General features: G+C 42.4%; 1 protein-coding gene across 1 annotated transcript; it reads right to left on the bottom strand.

Moving 5' to 3' along the window:
- Window positions 1–1,131: 1,131 nt before the first annotated feature.
- LOC108439400 (LIM/homeobox protein Lhx8) lies at window positions 1,132–14,692 on the bottom strand. Its single transcript, XM_017717793.2, has 8 exons — window positions 14,625–14,692; window positions 13,614–13,730; window positions 12,756–12,877; window positions 11,121–11,326; window positions 8,452–8,531; window positions 7,555–7,650; window positions 6,731–6,920; window positions 1,132–1,208 (listed from the first exon to the last, which is right to left on the bottom strand). Exons 1-8 carry the CDS (start codon window positions 14,670–14,672, stop codon window positions 1,132–1,134), a joined length of 936 nt encoding a protein of 311 aa, XP_017573282.2. The 5' UTR covers window positions 14,673–14,692.
- Window positions 14,693–18,970: the final 4,278 nt, after the last annotated feature.

The following is an 18,970-nucleotide window of genomic DNA, read 5'->3' as shown; positions in this document are numbered from 1 at the left end:
ATTAGAAGGTTGTAGGCAGGATAGTAAACCTACATCAGGGGCCGTGTTACAGAAATGTTTTGTGTCTTAACTCAAGATCTGACCGGTCAAGACAAGATTTGGTTGGTGAGCGGAGCAGCTCACTGGCTTACTGACATCGTGGACATACATGCGGTGCCTCCTCTAACCCGAGTTTAAAAGCTCTTAAAGATATAACAGCGGTGTTAAAATGGTTTATGCTGTTCTGTGTTCAGGAAATGATTGTATTGCTTTTCATAGTTTAAAAATGTTTAAGCATTTATAAACCGATTTTGCTCACATGCTCCATATCAACCCATTCATTTTGGACTCTCTCGGGAAAACAGATTTACTGCGTTTTAGTAAAATTGAGATGTATGGCAACGCCGTGCAGTAGAGGGTTGACTTTTTGTCTTTTAGCCGTTTAGCTCCATTTAATAGTGAGAGGCCAGGCTTCTCATAGACCAGCTCTGATGTTACAGCCTTGACTGTCAGTATCAGCACATCAGTCTTAAAAGCACAGTAACAAAAACAGCCTGTTTAAGTCTGAGTGATGGAGAGGTTTGAAAACGGACATGTAACATGCAAGGACATTGTATTTTATGGGCCCTTTAATGGAGCCAAACCACGCTCAAGTAATCCGATCCAAAATTATGCGCATACGTGGAATACACGTTACCATAACAACGAACAGTCCAGTCAGAGTGAGATGAGCAGCAGTGAGCAGTGCTTGTGTTTTTAATTGCTTTAAAATGATGTCAGACTCAGTAAAACGTCCTTCCCATGTCCTTAATAAAGAAGGCCGAGAGGAAGACGTCGTTCTGGACGTCCATCCCACCGCCGTTTTTTAAAGACCAGAGCTTAAACTTCGTGTCCCCTGCAGACCAGTTTCTGCTCCACCATGTTGAACGGTATAAACTTTCCGATAGGGAATGTAATCAGATACAGGTGTTTACATGGATATTATTCTTCTATATAACGGATTATTTACAGGATTACCCACCTCGTTCAATCAGATAGGAACTGTATTCTGAATGTTCTCAGTCGGTCTAGACTATTCCGATTGAAGTGTAGACATGAACGTATTCTATTAGTTGTATTATTAACGGCTTATTAGGCTGTATGTACACATGGCTAGTGGTATGTTTCTGTGTAGAACTGAGCTGGTTCTTCATAGTCAGGAGAGATTTGCTCTGTGGCCAGGTAGAGAACTATGTATGGAAACAGAGAACACAGAAAAACACAAAAATGTATTTATTCTATCAAAAGAATGACATCTTTCTAGTCATTTTTCAGTTTCTTGGAATCATTTTTGAATCATTTTGACTTATGTTTGTCTTTGCATGTTGACACTGACGTTTTTCTCAGTATTTCAAGTGGTTATGTCAAAAAATTCTAGTATTATATGTCAAAACATTGCTTCACGAATGCTTCACGTTTTTAAAAATGCTTTTTAACAGAGTTAGAAAATGCTTATACACGTACTTATACACGTGCAGCTTGTCTCGTTTAGTGTTCAGCACTTTGCTTTTAATATGCACTATATACACTTTTATATAACTTCCAGACAAATCAACACATTTGTCTTTAAAATCGCCTCCTAGCACTAATAGTGTTGATGTAATACGTGTTATATATGTTATATATTGGGGCAGTCGTGGGCTGAAGGTTAGGGAATCAGCCTCGTGACCAGAAGGTCGCGGGTTCGATCCCCAGAGCCGACAGCACGTGACTGAGGTGTCCTTGAGCAAGACGCCTAACCCCCAGCTGCTCCCCGGGCGCTGCGGATCGGGCTATGTGGGAATGAACACATCAGAATCGAGTAAATTCAGTGCCGAAACATCCTCTCTGTTGTGCGGTAATTCTGCAAATGTAATTACTCTAGATGTCCATGAGGGGGAGCCAGAAACCCATTTGGCTGTGCGCATGTGCCATAAGGTTTGATTTTCTTCTCTTTTGTTTTTTTAATCTCTGTAAAAATGATTCATGCTTAATAACCTTTAATTATTGTTCATTTGAATGTCCTGTCACTCTGATACTCTGCTGGGGGGGAGCGCTTATTATTTCCCTCATATTGAGAAAATTACAGCAGGCACATATTCATGAACCCGCATTCGCTACTCTTCCATTCTGTCTGGAACTGGACTTGCAGCCCCTCAGATTTAGGAGAGTTTCTGCCGTGCAGAGCTTTTTAAAACGTGTTCAGTGATCTTTACGGTCATCTGTTCACACAGCTGGGGCTCATTTGTGGGAGCGTTTGAGTAACTGAAGACTTTGCTAATGCTATCTTGGCTGGCCTTGAAGGTAGACAGTAGCATCTCACTACTTTGACTGATGTTGGGGTCGTTCTACAGAAACCTCCACTTTCCTGTCTCTCCAGAGGAGTCACCGGTGTTACCGACCGTCATTGGTGTGACGTATAATGAGGGAAACACCAGAGACGTTTTAAACGAACAGTTCATTTTACTGAACAGCTGCTACAGAGCATCAAACCACACGTGCTCAGTCGTGGAAAAGCCACTAAAATATGGAATTTCATCCATTTGTATTTTATTTTTTCAGGAAGAATAAAGCCGGTCACACCAGTGACGTCAGCTAAACGCTTCATATGAGTTCATGAGCTGAATGAGAAGATCTATGAGAACTGAAAGACACGGCGGACTCACCATGAGCTTTTCTCCATAGATCCTCAGAAAACAGGTCAAAGGAGGTCGAGTGACGTCATCGGTGTGACTTTTATATCAAAATAAGAGACTTTTGTTACGCAGTAACACCAGCGACACGACTCCCGGGGGACTTTTATTCTATATTTGATCATTTTATTTATTTTTTTGGCTTTATTTTTCTTTGTCATTTAATGGATACATCCCATAGTCATGTATCCGATTATTGTAGTTAAAATAGCAGGAAAAATGTTTTTTACTTTACAATATGGCCTCAGCCTTGACACAAGACTGTGAGGACGAGCTGTTCTGCAGTGCTTGCGGAGTTCTAGATAAGTTCTAGATAATTGACTTAAAAAAAACAGTATTGCTAAAGTGAGGCTCAAGAAGGTCTAATTGCTAAAATAACATTGTTTTATTTGAAAATGTTAAAAATTGTAACACTAACCTGTTTTAAGTGTAATATATCTGTAAACGCTAGGGACACAAAAATGGGCGTTTCTGTAGAATGACCTACTGCTTGTATTTCCCTCCAGTGTTATTTTCTGAGGGAAGTAAAATGACCTGCGTGCTGCTATCAGGTCATTTTAGCTGATATGACTGAAGTCACATGTGTAGAAATAGGTTGAATAATCTTATAAACAACCTCATAATGGCAACTTTTACATATTTTTTTAACATTCAACATGCGTCACTTCTTTTATGCAGTGTGAACAGCAGAGCTGCTTGTTGCTACAAGCAGTAAAGCAGGGCTGGAATATCATTTGGTGCAAACATGCAGTGAGTCAACGTTCAGGCCTTATTGGTTATAGTTCAAATGAGAAAACCAGTGGCTAACTAGCTAGTCTGGCTTCTAGTGTCCAGCAAAAGGTGTTAGAGAACTTGTAGAGAGCAGAATTCCCACTCTGCAGTGTCTTCCAGGTTTCTCAGACACTAGAGGGTGGTCCTGAGCGAGTCCAAAATGAATGGGTCGATTCCGGTTCTTTGAGCAAAATCATAGTTTATAAATGCTGAAATATTTTTAACGTAAAAGAATCTGATCCTTTCCTGAACAATGAATGTCATAAAACACTTTAACACCGCTGTTATATTTTAAAGAGCTTTTAAATTCGAGTTATAGGAGTTTAAAACAGCACCTCATGTATGTTCATGACGTCAGTGACGTCAGCCAATGAGCTGCTCCGCTCGCCACCCAGTCAGCACTCACTAGCAGTAAAGCCCACGTTCTGCTGCCCAAAACCCGTTTGCTGCAGAAAACAGGAAATGATATGGGTAAGATATCTTTGTTTTTTTTAGTAAAACCCATCCTTCTACTGACTAAAATGAAAGGAAAGATCTGGACGAGAGATTAGAAACTATTTTAACTGCTCGTTTTTAGCCGTTGAGCTCCATTCACTCCCATTCATTGAGGACTCCCTCGTGGGCGCCCTCTGCTGTTTAGCAGCCCTGTTTGTGATATAATGGGGGGAATAGGAAGTGGCCAGGCTTCCCCTTTAACATGACCTTGAAGGACACCTGCCCAGACCAGCCTGGTACTCTTAACAACACTCTTTGCTTCGCTTTACTTGCGTGTATAATTTATGAAAGCTTTGTTAGATTCACTGAAGCTCTCTCTGAAGATTTGGATAGTAGGGGATGAGTGCCGTTTTGTTTTGGTTACGATTTCTCCTGGTTTTAAACCGGCCATTTTCTGACTTCCATGGTGTCTGGTCTGACAGCAGGTCTGGGTAGAGAGCCCGCTCTCATTTTCTGTTATGGCCTGACCCTAAACCGGGTCGCAACATACGCAAACTGAAAGCGTAAATTATGTTTATTTGTGTGGAAATGATGTACATACTTAGTTATTCTACAAAGAAAATACATTTCATTACACAGCTGTGTCAGTTTGCTGCATCAAAACCATATGCATCATTTTCCAAAGCAGTGAACACAAATACATCTAAGCCGCTTCTCCTTCTGGGTCGCAGGGGGGTGCTGGAGCCTATCCCAGCAGTCATCAGGCAGAGGCAGGATACACCCTGGACAGGTCACCAGTCCATTGCAGGGCAGACAGACCACACAGGGGCAATGTCCTTAGACTGTGGGAGGAAACCCACACAAACCTGGTCACCTGGTCAAACTCTGAATTAGAAGTAACAGCCATGTGTCTCTGTGTTTGCACAGTGTGAAATTAGACCTCTGCATTTAACCCATCTGTGCAGTGAAACACCCACATTCATGTGAGCACACTTGCCCAGAGCAGTGAGCAGCCCTATCCACGGTGCCCAGGGAGCAGTTGGGGGTTAGGTGTCTTGCTTAAGGGCACTTCAGTCATGGCCTGTCAGCTGAGGGGATCGAACCGGCGACCTTCCAGTCACAGAGCTGGTTCCCTAACCTCCAGCCCACTACTGCCCACAACTGCCTCCAGGCCCTTCTTGCTGTGAGGCGACAGCGCTACCCACCACGCCACCGTGCTGCCACAAGTATTCATGTTAAACTAAAATACAAATAAAAACATGGTTCACATCACAAAAAGTAAATCTTGTGAGCGTGTGAGATACTGGACGTGATTCCTGTTTGACAGAGTCGGACTGTTTGTAGTCTGCTGAGATGAACGCAAGCAGCAAACAGGCTTAAAAATGGTTTAAATATGTAACGCATTCAGAAGGACAGTGAAGGTGTTTGGCAAGTGTACATGGGCAGAACCGGTAGAACTGCTGTGTGTTGGGACTGTAGAGGCTGGAGCAGCTCAGATGATGGGTGGTCTGCAGAGATAAAGCAAATGTGAGAACTAAAGCATTGTTTGTTTTTAGAATCTATGCTAATAGATGCACAATGTACTAAGACATTCCACTGCCATCAGGGACACAGGAGGTGGGAATGTTGAGGAACCTCAGATTTTAGAATCGCTTAACTGCAACTGCTAAAAAGTATTTTTTAAAAAAGCTTTTAACCCAACTATGCAGTGAAGCACCCACATACGTGCACACTAGTGAGCACACACCCTAGGGGGCAGTGAGCACACTTGCCCAGAGTGGTGGGCAGCCCAATCCACAGCGCCCGGGGAACAGTTGGGGGTTAGGGGTGTCAGATTTTAATGGGGTTAGCAGATATTTTCACCTTGTAGAAGTTTAATAGCGACTCTTTTAGTAAAGAGTCGTGTCAGTGATGTATCTAGAACTTCCAGAAGGCCTAGAATTATGTGTTTCAATCAAACCAATTAAATCAAAACGTCATTGGTGGATTCCTAATCATGTTAGTGGTTAATCTGAGGTATTAGGTCTTCACTTCAGCTCCTGAAGTCCTAACCAATGGGGGGAGCTTGCTTGACCGACTGTATCTATCAAGATACAATGCACTCTTAAAAATGATGGTTCTTCAAGAGTTCTTTAGTTAAAAAAATGGTTCTATATAGAGCCATGAACACTCAAAGACCCCTTTGCATGGTGAAAGGGTTCTTCAGATTATTGGAGAATGTGCTGTAGATGCTTCTATATAAAAACATTTTGAAAAGGGTTCTGTATGGCACCAAAAAGGTACTGTTACAATGTTAGGCCTATTACAGTAGGAGAACCCTTTTGGTGCTATTTAGAGAGAAAAGGCTTCTATATAGAACCACATACACACACACTCCATCAATCTGAAGAACACTGTCATGATGCAAAAGAACCCTTTAATCATGCAAAGGGGTCTGAGTGTTCATGGTTCTATATGCCGTTCTTCATATTGATAGCATGTGTGTTTTATTTGGTTCTATACAGAACCTTTTTAAAAATAGGGTTCTATTGGCACCAAAATAGGTTCTTCTATTGTTACAATAGAATAGTGCTATGAAGAACCCTTTTCAAAAAGGATCTGTATAGAACCAAATAAAACACATTCTGCATCCATCTGAAGAAAGCCATCATGATGTAGAAGAACCCTTGAATTGTACCAATAGTTAATCATTCTTTGAGTGTTAATGGTTATATATAGAACCATTTTTTACTAAAGAACCCTTGAAGAACCACCAATGAAATACGAGCACAACAGAAAACATTACGACTCTGAGGAGCTAGACGACCCCGAGGGCTTCCCACTGCTCTACACACCCCTGGATGCTGAAATGAGGACCAGACCGCACTGGGGTTCACTGTCACTGTAGTCCTGCAGCGTGGACAGTGTGGAAGTGGACCACAGATGCTGTTCCAGAGACGGGTTCAGGTGTCCAGCGGCTGTTACCGCACAGTGACTCGGACCCGCGTGCTTCTTATGCCTCGCTCTGCAGTTCTGAAACCAGACCTGTGAGACAAATGAACAGGTTAAAGCAAACGGCCAAATTAATAATATTAATAATAATAATAATCTTTATTTATATAGCACCCTTCATACCTTAAAAATGCAGCTCAAGTAAAAACAACAGAGAAAGAGGAGAAAAACAATGATAACAAATAAACAAAACATAAAATGCAAACAAATAGAAGTAACAGCAGAAAAGTGAATATAGTAAAAATGATTCAAATTAAAACGCACAAGATAAAACTAAAACTAAAAATACAACTAACAAGAAAGTAAAAGTAATTTTACAAATAAAAAACAAGGGAAACCATAAAAAATTGACAGGGTAAAGTAAAGAAATATGTTTTAACTTATTAATTTTGTTCTTAATTGTGTTTTTTCTTTCTTTTTTTAAACAATGCGCACATTTCAGGTTTGAAGGCAGTGCAGTGATTCAGACATGCAGCTTGCATGATGCTAAATGGTGGGCTGTACGCTTCCATCAGTAAATCATTAATGTAACTCTACAGCTCTGTGAATCATTTTAACATGTGGAGTTAATGTATAGTAAAAATACTGTCTAAGATTTAAAACGAGGAGTCCTGCTGTACCAGCTTATGATGGTTGTCTCTAAAACCTGAACCCAGAGCGTTCTGACCTGGATGACTCTTCGGCTCAGTCCGGTTTTCTCCGCCAGTGTCTGCAGGGCCTGAGCATCAGGAGTGCTGTCCAGCGCAAACTGGACCTGCATTATCTGGACAACGTGCAGTCAGGAGTCAAGCCTAAACCAGCTTTAATGCCATCCCATCCATATTCATATATACAGTGAAGCACAATTATAGTCCTCTGGAGCCTATCTATCTATCTATCTATCTATCTATCTATCTATCTATCTATCTATCTATCTATCTATCTATCTATCTATCTATCTATCTATCTGTTCCTTCATTCATTTGTTTGTTTGTTTGTTGCTGTCCAGAAAAACTCCCAAAAATCTCAATTTTTGGTGATTTTCAGTTTTGTACATGTCGTGATGAGTGGGCGGGTAGAAATGCTCCAAAATAGCCTGGAATAAAATCACGTTACATTAACTTACAATGACAGCAATTGCCAATGTACAGTGTTCTCTCCTGTAAAGTATTGTGGAGATACATGTTTTTCTTCGGACAGTGATGATATGCATGTTTATACAGTCGTATGCAACAGTTTCAACAGGTTATCAACAGGCCTGGTCAAACTGGTCAAACTGAAGTACGTTGTCTCGTCCTCTAAAGGGAACAGACTTATTCATTATTATACTTCTAATGATAAACAGTAATTGAAATGTACTCGCATTCAAATGTGGAGGGGGTAGACTGTGCCAGCTGTGGTGCAGGAGAACAGGCCACACAGTGGCAGACAGAGCCGCACTGTGACAGTGACTGAAGGCAACAAAAGATTTGACCCACACTGACCTTTAGCACCAATCAAAAGTCTGAACTAAGCCAACCGTTTCCCAGAGGCCACTTTAATGGCCTTGTATACAGCAGTGAGGATTTGAGTATGTGGTTCATACCTGCAGCTGCTCTGCTGTGAAACAGGTGCGCACTCGTTTAGACGGCTTAGCTCCACCATCTCCAATAGTTACACAGTTTCCTGAAACAACAGATAGGCCCAGGTGAGATAGACAGACAGACAGACAGACAGACAGACAGACAGACAGACAGACAGACAGACAGACAGACAGATAGATAGATAGATAGATAGATAGATAGATAGATAGATAGATAGATAGATAGAACCCCAATTCCAATGAAGTTGGGACGTTGTGTAAAACATAAAAACAGAATGCGATGATTTGCAAATCCTTTTCAACCTCTATTCAACAGAATAAACTACAAAGACGAGATATTTAATGTTCAAACAGATAAACTTTATTGTTTATTACAAATATTCACTCTTTTTTAATTTGATGCCTGCAACACGTTCCAAAGAAATTGGGACAGGAGCAACAAAAGACTGGGAAAGTTGAGGAATGCTCAAAAAACACCTGTTTGGAACATTCCACAGGTGAGCAGGTCAATTGGAAACAGGTGAGTGTCATGATTGGGTATAAAGGGAGCATCCCTGAAAGGCTCAGTCGTTCACAGGCAAGGACGGGCGAGGTTCACCACTTAGTGAACAACTGCGTGAGCAAATAGTCCAAAAGTTTAAGAACAACGTTTCTCAACGTGCAACTGCAAGGAATTTAGGGATTTCATCATCTACAGTCCATAATATCATCAAAGGATTCAGAGAATCTGGAGAAATCTCTGCAAGTAAGCAGCAAGGCAGAAAACCAACACTGAATGCCTGTGACCTTCGACCCCTCAGGCGGCTCTGCATTAAAAACCCACATCATTCTGTAACGGATATTCCCACATGGGCTCAGGAACACTTCAGAAAACCACTGTCAGTGAACTGTCGCTCCATCTACAAGTGCAAGTTAAAACTCTGCCATGCAAAGCGAAGCCACATATCAACACCACCCAGAAACGCCGCCGGCTTCTCTGGGCCCGAGCTCATCTGAGATGGACTGACGCAGAGTGGAAAAGTGTCCTGTGGTCTGACGAGTCCACACTTCACACTGATTTTGGAAATCATGGATGTCGTGTCCTCCGGGACAAAGAGGAAAAGGACTGTCCGGATTGTTTTCAGCGCAAAGTTCAAAAGCCAGCATCTCTGATAGTGGGGGGTGTTAGTGCCCATGGCAGGGGTAACTTGCACATCTGTGAAGGCCCCATTAATGCTGAAAGGTACATACAGGTTTTGGAGCAACATCTGCTGCCATCCAAGCAGCGTCTTTTTCAGGGACGTCCTGCTTATTTCAGCAAGACGATGCCAAGCCACATTCTGCACGTGTTACAACAGCGTGGCTTCGTAGTAAAAGAGTGCTGGTACTAGACTGGCCTGCCTGCAGTCCAGACCGTCTCCCATTGAAAATGTGTGGCGCATTATGAAGCACAAAATATGACAACGGAGACCCCCGGACTGCTGAGCAACTGAAGCTGTACATCAAGCAAGAATGGGAAAGAATTCCACCTACAGAGCTTCAACAATTAGTGTCCTCAGTTCCCAAACGCTTATTGAGTGTTAAAAGGAAAGGTGAAGTAACACAGTGGTAAACACGCCCCTGTCCCAACTTCTTTGGAATGTGTTGCAGGCATCAAATTCAAAATGAGTTAATATTTGCAAAAAACAATAAAGTTTATCTGTTTGAACATTAAATATCTCGTCTTTGTAGTGTATTCAATTGAATATAGGATGGAAAGGATTTGCAAATCATTGTATTCTGTTTTTATTTATGTTTTAAACAACGTCCCAACTTCACTGGAATTGAGGTTGTAGATAGAGAGAGAGAGAGAGAGAGATTGTTAACAACTGTTCATCTGGGCAATACGTGTCTTATAATAAATACAAATGAACTTTAATGACAAGAATTTTATATTTTCAAAAAGTCACTGATACCATATGTAAGATACGCCATCACCAGCACGCCTGACTTAATTTAATGAAGCATTGATTGGCCAAACCAGTTATTGGATTACTATAACAATTAAAAAGGAATTCCTTTAGCTTTCCAAAAGTTTTCTCTAATTAAACGGTTCAGATGTAAACAGAGTCATTCAGAGCGGTTTGGTGTGAAGCGCTCTGCTCTAGAGAAACTTACTGGATCAGTAGTATTCACAGTGGTGGTGATCGGAACCAAACGTCTGAAGAGTTTAATGCCTTTCAAAGCTCCATCACACAAGTTATTACATGAAATATTACAGCCTTATGCATACGCTGCGAGACAGTGGTGGTCTAAAACATACACTGTAAAAAACCTAAAGAAGTCTAAGTGGATGGTTTTCTCTACAGTGGTCCATTTCACTGACCATTGACTTTGTTTACATTTCAACATCTGAATTATGCAGAGATTTTGGAAAAATTGTTGGAATTCCCCTTTAATACTGGGTCAGCCATGAGGAAAGGGATGGAAAAGGTAAATACTTTGGCAGATCACTGCTTACTGTACTGCTCACTCTAGCAATGTAATTGATATACTAACAGTTGCAGTCTACCTGAAAAGCATTTTAAATGTCATTTTCTCAGGTCCCTAAACTTTTGCCCAATATTACATACGTGAAATATATTATGTGTGGCATGTGATTTGTCATTTTTGAATGAAACAAACACGTTTGTTTGTTTATTTTGGGTGTTTACCTTGCTGAAGCTGTTGAAGCATGCAGTCGTAATGCATCCTGCAGAGCAACAGCGTCTCCTGCACCACAGCGAACTGCTCTCCTGTACCCAGCTGCCTTTTACACGAGCAGCAGGAGAAGCAGGCCAGGTGATAAACATTCCCCTTCACTCTGCGCACCCAGTCACTGGACCGCACCGACTGACCACAGCATGCACACCGGCACCTCCTGCAAACATCACGAAACCAATACCCGGCCATATAGACTTTCAGAGTGGTTTGGTGTGAAATGGTTCATTACGGACAAAGTTACAGACTCAGATGGTCTTCACAGTGGTGGTGATGGGAACCAGGGCTCACAAGGACTACAACACAAATATAGGCAATTTATTTACGATCCAAAACCACCAGCGAACCTACACGTGTCTTCTGAGTTTTAGTTTTACATGGAAGGTTGATGGTAAAATAGCGGTAGGTGTGAACAAATACGTTTTCTTTGGGGCCTGTTTTATGGATAAGACTAATTAACCCTTATTAGTCTCACAATGGGGAAATTTCACCTACACATGTGAAACACCACATACACACTAGTGAACGCACACACACTAGGGGCAGTGAGCACACTTGCCCAGAGCAGTGGCCAGCCCTATCCACGGCACCTGGGGAGCAGTTGGGGTTAGGTGCTTCATGGAATGGGTTTCCATGGCCGAGCAGCTGCATCCAAGCCTTACATCACCAAACGCAAAGCAAAGTGTTGAACGCAGTGGTGTAAAGCACCGCCACTGGACTCTAGAGCAGTGGAGATGGTACTTGTCTGACTGCATTGTGCCGAGTGTAAAGTTTGGTGGAGGGGGGATCATGGTGTGGGGTTGTTTTTCAGGAGTTGGGCTCGGCCCCTTAGTTCCAGTGAAAGGAACTCTTAAAGCTTCAGCACCAAGAGATTTTGGACAATTTCATGCTCCCAACTTTGTGGGAACAGTTTGGGGACGGCCCCTTCCTGTTCCAACATGACTGAGCACCAGTGCACAAAGCAGGTCCATAAAGACGTGGATGAGCCAGTTTGGTGTGGAAGAACTTGACTGGCCTGCACAGAGTCCTGACCTCAACCCCATTGAACACCTTTGGGATGAATTAGAGTGGAGACTGTGAGCCAGGCCTTCTCGTCCAACATCAGTGTCTGACCTCACAAACGTGCTTCTGGTCAAAAATTCCCATGAATACACTCCTAACCCTTGTGTAAAGCCTTCCTAGAAGAGTTTGAAGCTGTTATAGCTGCAAAGGGTGGGCAGACATCATATTAAACCCTATGGATTAAGAATATATATATATATATATATATATATATATATATATATATATATAATTTTATATAATATATAAATATATATTATATATAATATAATTTATATTAATATATATATATATATATTTTTGTGTGTGTGTTATTATAATATATAATATAATTTATATAATATATATGTATATTTTGGACAAAAGCTCCTCCCAGTTCTGACTCTGCAGATGGAGCATTTCACATCCAACCACTCTGAATGACTTCATTTACATCTAAACTATCTGAAATGTTGGAAGCAGCTTCATCATTTTTATTTCTCGTACACTACGGTTTTGGTGTACCTGTTGTTTTAAGTGTACTGTACCTGTAGTAATGGGGTTTGCAGTAAACCTCTCTGCCTCTGATGTAGCAGCTGTTGCGCTCACTGAGGGCCGTGTGACACACGCTGCAGGACAGACAGCGCATATGCCAGAACAGACCATTCACCTGATTACAAACATTAATAAATGAGTAAACAAATAAATAATGAGCTCTATGTCATGCGTGTCATACCACTGAATATGAGCACTGAAAAAGACACTGCACTGACCTGTGCCTTAACAACAACAAGGAAATGACGGTAATAATAATAAAAAATTAATAACAATTCTACCAGTAATTAATCATTTATACTATAATAAATAACATTCCTGCTACTGCCACTAATAAAACAATCTTAAAAACACTGATGCTACAACTACAACCTACACTACAATTACTACTACTACTAATAATAATGACAATAATAATCAGAATAATAATAATAATGTTACATTATGATTAACATTTTATATTTTAGGGTTTGTTCAGCAAGGATATATTAACTTTCATCATTTTCATAATTTCATCACAATTTGATCAGGGGTGCCCAAAGTTTTGAACATGAGTGTAAAATTGCTGCTTCAATTACTGCGAATAATATTACTAATAACAATAACAACAATCATATTAGCATTGTTTCTATAACTAAAACTGCTACTGTTATGACAATAACTACTACAACTAATACTACTAATAATAGTAACAATAAATATAAAGACAATAATAAAAAAAATACAGCTGTTACTGTTACTAATAAACCTTAACACAATAATAATACTAATAAGATCAATGCATAACAATTAATTGCAAAACCCAAAATCACAAATGGTCCTTAATTGAAATAAAACAATGCCTGTCTTACCATGAGTAGATATTTATCAGTGATTTTGAGGCAGCATCTCGCGCACACGGCTGTGTCCTGGAGGCTTGCGGAGGTGGAGTTTGGGTCAGACCGGGCAGATCGATCGTCCAGTGGGCTCTGTTTTATTTTATTTTAGTAGAGACGATCAATAGATGTTGAAATGAACAGTGGTAATTATTAGAAACCACATTCTTCTGAGGCTCAGCATTAAGTGAGCTGTATGTTTTTATGTTTTATGAAAGTTCAGTGTATCTGTTTGAAAAGGCTATAATTATATATACATACAGTATATATTGCTGTTGGAAGAAAACCTCATATCTCCAAAATGATAACTTTACAGGAGAAGGAAAAAACCTGCTTTACGTTTAATGTAAGTCAATGGATCCAGAATTTTTTCCAAGTCATTTTGGGCCATTTCTTTTGGTTCGTTCTCCATGAAATGTATACACAATGTATAGGGCAACAGGTGTTTTCAAACTATGTTAAAAACCGAAAAACGACGAAAACTGAGGTTTTCCTCCGACAACATATATAGTATTCTTTCTTAAATAAAGCACATAGTGACTAACCTCTGTTCTTAAATAAAACACTACAATACCACTTTCTTGAAGGAGAATTCAAAACTTTCGTGTGATTCGGGTGAGGTGTAAACGGAGTCAGTCCGAGCGGTTTGGTGTAAAATGGTTAACTGTAGAGACTCGGAATTCTTTACAGTGGTGGTGATAGGAACCGGGGGGTCATGACTACAACCCAGATAGGGCCAAAAACGAACACAAAACAGGATTTTAGCCATCAGGCATCGTATTCCAATCCACTTCATGTGAAACTTTCTGTGGAGCAGCTTGAAACCCTTCAGACGCCCGGTTCCTATGACTTGTTTACCTGTTTACACCTTAACCCTTTAATTTAGCAGAAATTGTGTAAAACATTTGTAAGCACCTCACCTTCAAATAAGGCAGTATAACACACTTGATACATTATTCTCCTCCTTAAATAAGACAGAGTACATACCCTGCTGTGCTCCTTGGTGAATTCTCCACGTTTGCTGAGGAAGGCCATGGTGCAGTGGTCAGTCTCGAGTATCTCGATCTTCATCCTCACTCCTCACCCGGCAAGCCTGCTTTAAATCTGAGCGCTCCATCCACGAAACGTCATCCACTTTTCCCCATGACAGCCTTCACAATGCTGAAAAGCACATTTAGAGAGAACAATTTGTGTCATTAAGGCCTGCAGGAGTGACACTGCCTGTGCGTGCAGCATTTTCCACTTGAAATGTGCTTAAGGTTTTGGTAGAGCTTTAACACAAAGCCTTACCCTGCAAACATATCCATTACGCACGCCAGTCAAACTGTCCAGGGATGCTGGGGAAGAAGGCAAGTGATTTATTTAATAACAGCAATTAAAAGGCCACGTTCGGCCCAGGCAGAGCGGCGTAAAGGTGAAGTGGACTCATTAGCCTCTTGATGCCTAATTGCTGGGGGCTCTTTTCAGGGCAGTGGAGATGTTGGACACATTCAGCTGCTCGGCTGGGGAAAGTAAGCTGCTATTAGCTTCAGGAGAAAAGAAAATCAATCGTCTGAAAATCGTTGTGGGGGAAATTGTTTCAACACCTGTTTTGCATTGATTACAGATATTGAATGGTGGTTGGTTGGAAATGCATTCCAGTTTTTTACTGAGGCAAACCTGCGACCATTGTTTAGTGTTTATTTTGTGTTCAGTTTGTATTAGAGATGCTCCTGTCATGACTTTTTATGGCTGATTCCTATTCCAGTTTCTTTACAGGCGAAATTGGCAATATTCGATTTATTTGGCTGATTTTTATTAGCCTTTTTTAAAACCTGAAGCTCACACGGGCCATTATTTTCCAGTGTTGCATGTCGGATAGTCAAGTCTTGTTGTTAAGTGAGTGCGTGCAAAATACAGGTTTGTTTTTCACCCAATAAATCTTTGGCATATTTCTATGATGAAAACTGTGTGTACTAGTTTAACAAATGCTTGATTAGGTCAAGTAGTCATCAGCTGCCCCACTGTGTGTGTGTGTGTGTATACAGTAGAAGAAAAAAACTACTTTACTTTTAATGTAAGTCAATGGAACCAGACATTTTTCCAAGTCATTTTGGGCCGTTTATATATACACTATTCACTCACCCATCCAAATCACTGAATTCAGGTGTTCCAATCACTTCCATGGCCACAGGTGTATAAAGCCGAGCCCCTAGGCCTGCAGACTGCTTCTACAGACATTAGTGAAAGAATGGGTCGCTCTCAGGAGCTCAGTGAATTCCAGCGTGGTACCGTGATCGGACGCCACCTGTGCAACAAGTCCAGTCGTGAAATTTCCTCAGTATTAAATATTCCACAGTCAACTGTCAGTGGGATTATAACAAAGTGGAAGCGATTGGGAACGACAGCAACTCAGCCACGAAGTGGTCGGCCACGTAAAATGACAGAGCGGTCAGCGGATGCTGAGGGGCATAGTGCGCAGAGGTCACCAACTTTCTGCAGAGTCAATCACTACAGACCTCCAAACTTCATGTGGCCTTCAGATCAGCTCAAGAACAGCGTAGAGAGCTTCATGGAATGGGTTTCCATGGCCGAGCAGCTGCATCCAAGCCTTACATCACCAAGCGCAATGCAAAGCGTGGAATGCACTGGTGTAAAGCGACTGGACTCTAGAGCAGTGGAGACGTGTTCTCTGGAGTGACCAATCACGCTTCTCCATCTGGAAATCCGATGGATGAATCTGAGTCTGGTGCTTGCCAGGAGACGGTACTTGTCTGACTGCATTGTGCCAAGTGTAAAGTTTGGTGGAGGGGGGATTATGGTGTGGGGTTGGTTTTTCAGGAGTTGGGCTCGGCCCCTTAGTTCCAGTGAAAGGAACTCTTAACACTTCAGCACCAAGAGATTCTGGACAATTTCATGCTCCCAACTTTGTGGGAACAGTTTGGGGACGGCCCAAACTGTGTGTGAAAGCAGACGAGCGAATACGTTTGGCAATATACATATATATCGCTGCTGGATCAGACACAGCAGTGCTGCTGGAGTTTTTAAACACTGTGTCCACTCACTGTCCACTCTATTAGACACTCCTACCTCGTCGGTCCACCTTGTAGATGTAAAGTCAGAGATGACAGCTCATCTGCTGCTGGATCAGACACAGGAGCGACACTGAGGTGTTTAAACACTCCAGCAGCACTGCTGAGAATGATCCATCACCCAAATAGTACCTGCTCTGTGAGGGTCCATGGGGGTCCTGACCACTGAAGAACAGGGTAACAGAGTATCAGAGAAACAGATGGACTACAGTCTGTAACTGTAGAACTACAAAGTGCAGCTATACAGTAAGTGGAGCTGATAAACTGGACAAGGAGGTGGTCAGGATGTTATGCCTGACTGCTGTATATTGTAACAGTAAGTTATTGTTCTTTGATGTCAGTCAGTCAGTCGGTCAGTCAGTGATTGCTGAGTGGTCCAGCAAAATGAAACACTAATGGGCTCAGAGATCAATGCAGAAAGAGAAATATGTTAATCAGTGGGAAAAATGGCCGCACTCCACAATCAAAGTGGCACAAAGGCACAGCTGAACGCTGATTGCGGTAACTGAGCTCCGAACACCTCCAAACGATTCCCAGACACACTCACCATTCCTGAGAGGAAGTCATAATTAGCCTCCAAGCTATAGAAGGAAATAGTAAATTGCTGGGGGGGGGTTAAAAGCTCATGGCGTATTGTTAAAGTAAACCAGTGTTTTTATGATGTGTGTAAACCAGTGTTCAGAGATTTTATGATGTTTTGTGTAAATACCATAAACAGCTTTTACAATGTGAAGCAGAGAGAGCAATGAAAAAAGCAGCAGTGTGTCACCAGCACTGCAGTTACAGCAGTGGAGTTACAGCAGTGGAGTTACAGCAGTGCAGTTACAGCAGTGCAGTCACAGCAGTGGAGTTACAGCAGTGGAGTTACAGCAGTGGAGTTACAGCAGTGCAGTCACAGCAGTGGAGTTACAGCAGTGGAGTTACAGCAGTGGAGTCACAGCAGTGGAGTTACAGCAGTGCAGTCACAGCAGTGGAGTTACAGCAGTGCAGTCACAGCAGTGGAGTTACAGCAGTGCAGTCACAGCAGTGGAGTTACAGCAGTGGAGTTACAGCAGTGCAGTCACAGCAGTGGAGTTACAGCAGTGGAGTTACAGCAGTGGAGTTACAGCAGTGCAGTCACAGCAGTGGAGTCACAGCAGTGGAGATACAGCAGTGCAGTCACAGCAGTGCAGTCACAGCAGTGGAGTTACCGCAGTGGAGTTACAGCAGTGCAGTCACAGCAGTGCAGTCACAGCAGTGGAGTTACAGCAGTGGAGTTACAGCAGTGGAGTTACAGCAGTGGAGTCACAGCAGTGGAGTTACAGCAGTGCAGTCACAGCAGTGGAGTTACAGCAGTGCAGTCACAGCAGTGGAGTTACAGCAGTGGAGTTACAGCAGTGCAGTCACAGCAGTGGAGTTACAGCAGTGGAGTTACAGCAGTGCAGTCACAGCAGTGGAGTTATAGCAGTGGAGTTACAGCAGTGGAGTTACAGCAGTGCAGTCACAGCAGTGGAGTCACAGCAGTGGAGATACAGCAGTGCAGTCACAGCAGTGGAGTTACCGCAGTGGAGTTACAGCAGTGCAGTCACAGCAGTGCAGTCACAGCAGTGGAGTTACAGCAGTGCAGTCACAGCAGTGGAGTTACAGCAGTGGAGTCACAGCTGTGGAGTCACAGCAGTGGAGTCACAGCAGTGGAGTTACAGCAGTGCAGTCACAGCAGTGGAGTTACAGCAGTGCAGTCACAGCAGTGCAGTCACAGCAGTGGAGATACAGCAGTGCAGTCACAGCAGTGCAGTCACAGCAGTGGAGTTACAGCAGTGCAGTCACAGCAGTGCAGTCACAGCAGTGGAGTTACAGCAGTGGAGTTACAGCAGTGCAGTCACAGCAGTGGAGTTACAGCAGTGGAGTTACAGCAGGGCAGTCACAGCAGTGGAGTTACAGCAGGGCAGTCACAGCAGTGGAGATACAGCAGTGCAGTCACAGCAGTGCAGTCACAGCAGTGGAGTTACAGCAGTGCAGTCACAGCAGGGCATCTCCAGCTGTGCATCTCCAGCAGTGCAGTCACAGCAGTGCAGTCACAGCAGTGGAGTTACAGCAGTGGAGTCACAGCAGTGGAGTTACAGCAGTGCAGTCACAGCAGTGGAGTTACAGCAGTGCAGTCACAGCAGTGGAGTTACAGCAGTGGAGTCACAGCTGTGGAGTCACAGCAGTGGAGTTACAGCAGTGGAGTCACAGCAGTGCAGTCACAGCAGTGGAGTTACAGCAGTGGAGTTACAGCAGTGC

Source organism: Pygocentrus nattereri, chromosome 28 (assembly GCF_015220715.1).
Source record: "Pygocentrus nattereri isolate fPygNat1 chromosome 28, fPygNat1.pri, whole genome shotgun sequence".
NCBI classification, from domain to species: domain Eukaryota; kingdom Metazoa; phylum Chordata; class Actinopteri; order Characiformes; family Serrasalmidae; genus Pygocentrus; species Pygocentrus nattereri.
This window is presented reverse-complemented; position numbering and strand designations above follow the sequence as displayed.

Coding starts and splice junctions, on each gene's coding strand:
- LOC108439400 (XM_017717793.2), bottom strand. CDS start 14,672: ATGGCCTTCCTCAGCAAACGTGGAGAATTCACCAAGGAGCACAGCAGG. Junction 13,731..14,624: donor TCACCAAGGAGCACAGCAGG/GTATGTACTCTG, acceptor AAAATAAAACAG/AGCCCACTGGACGATCGATC. Junction 7,651..8,451: donor TCACAGCAGAGCAGCTGCAG/GTATGAACCACA, acceptor CACGTTGTCCAG/ATAATGCAGGTCCAGTTTGC.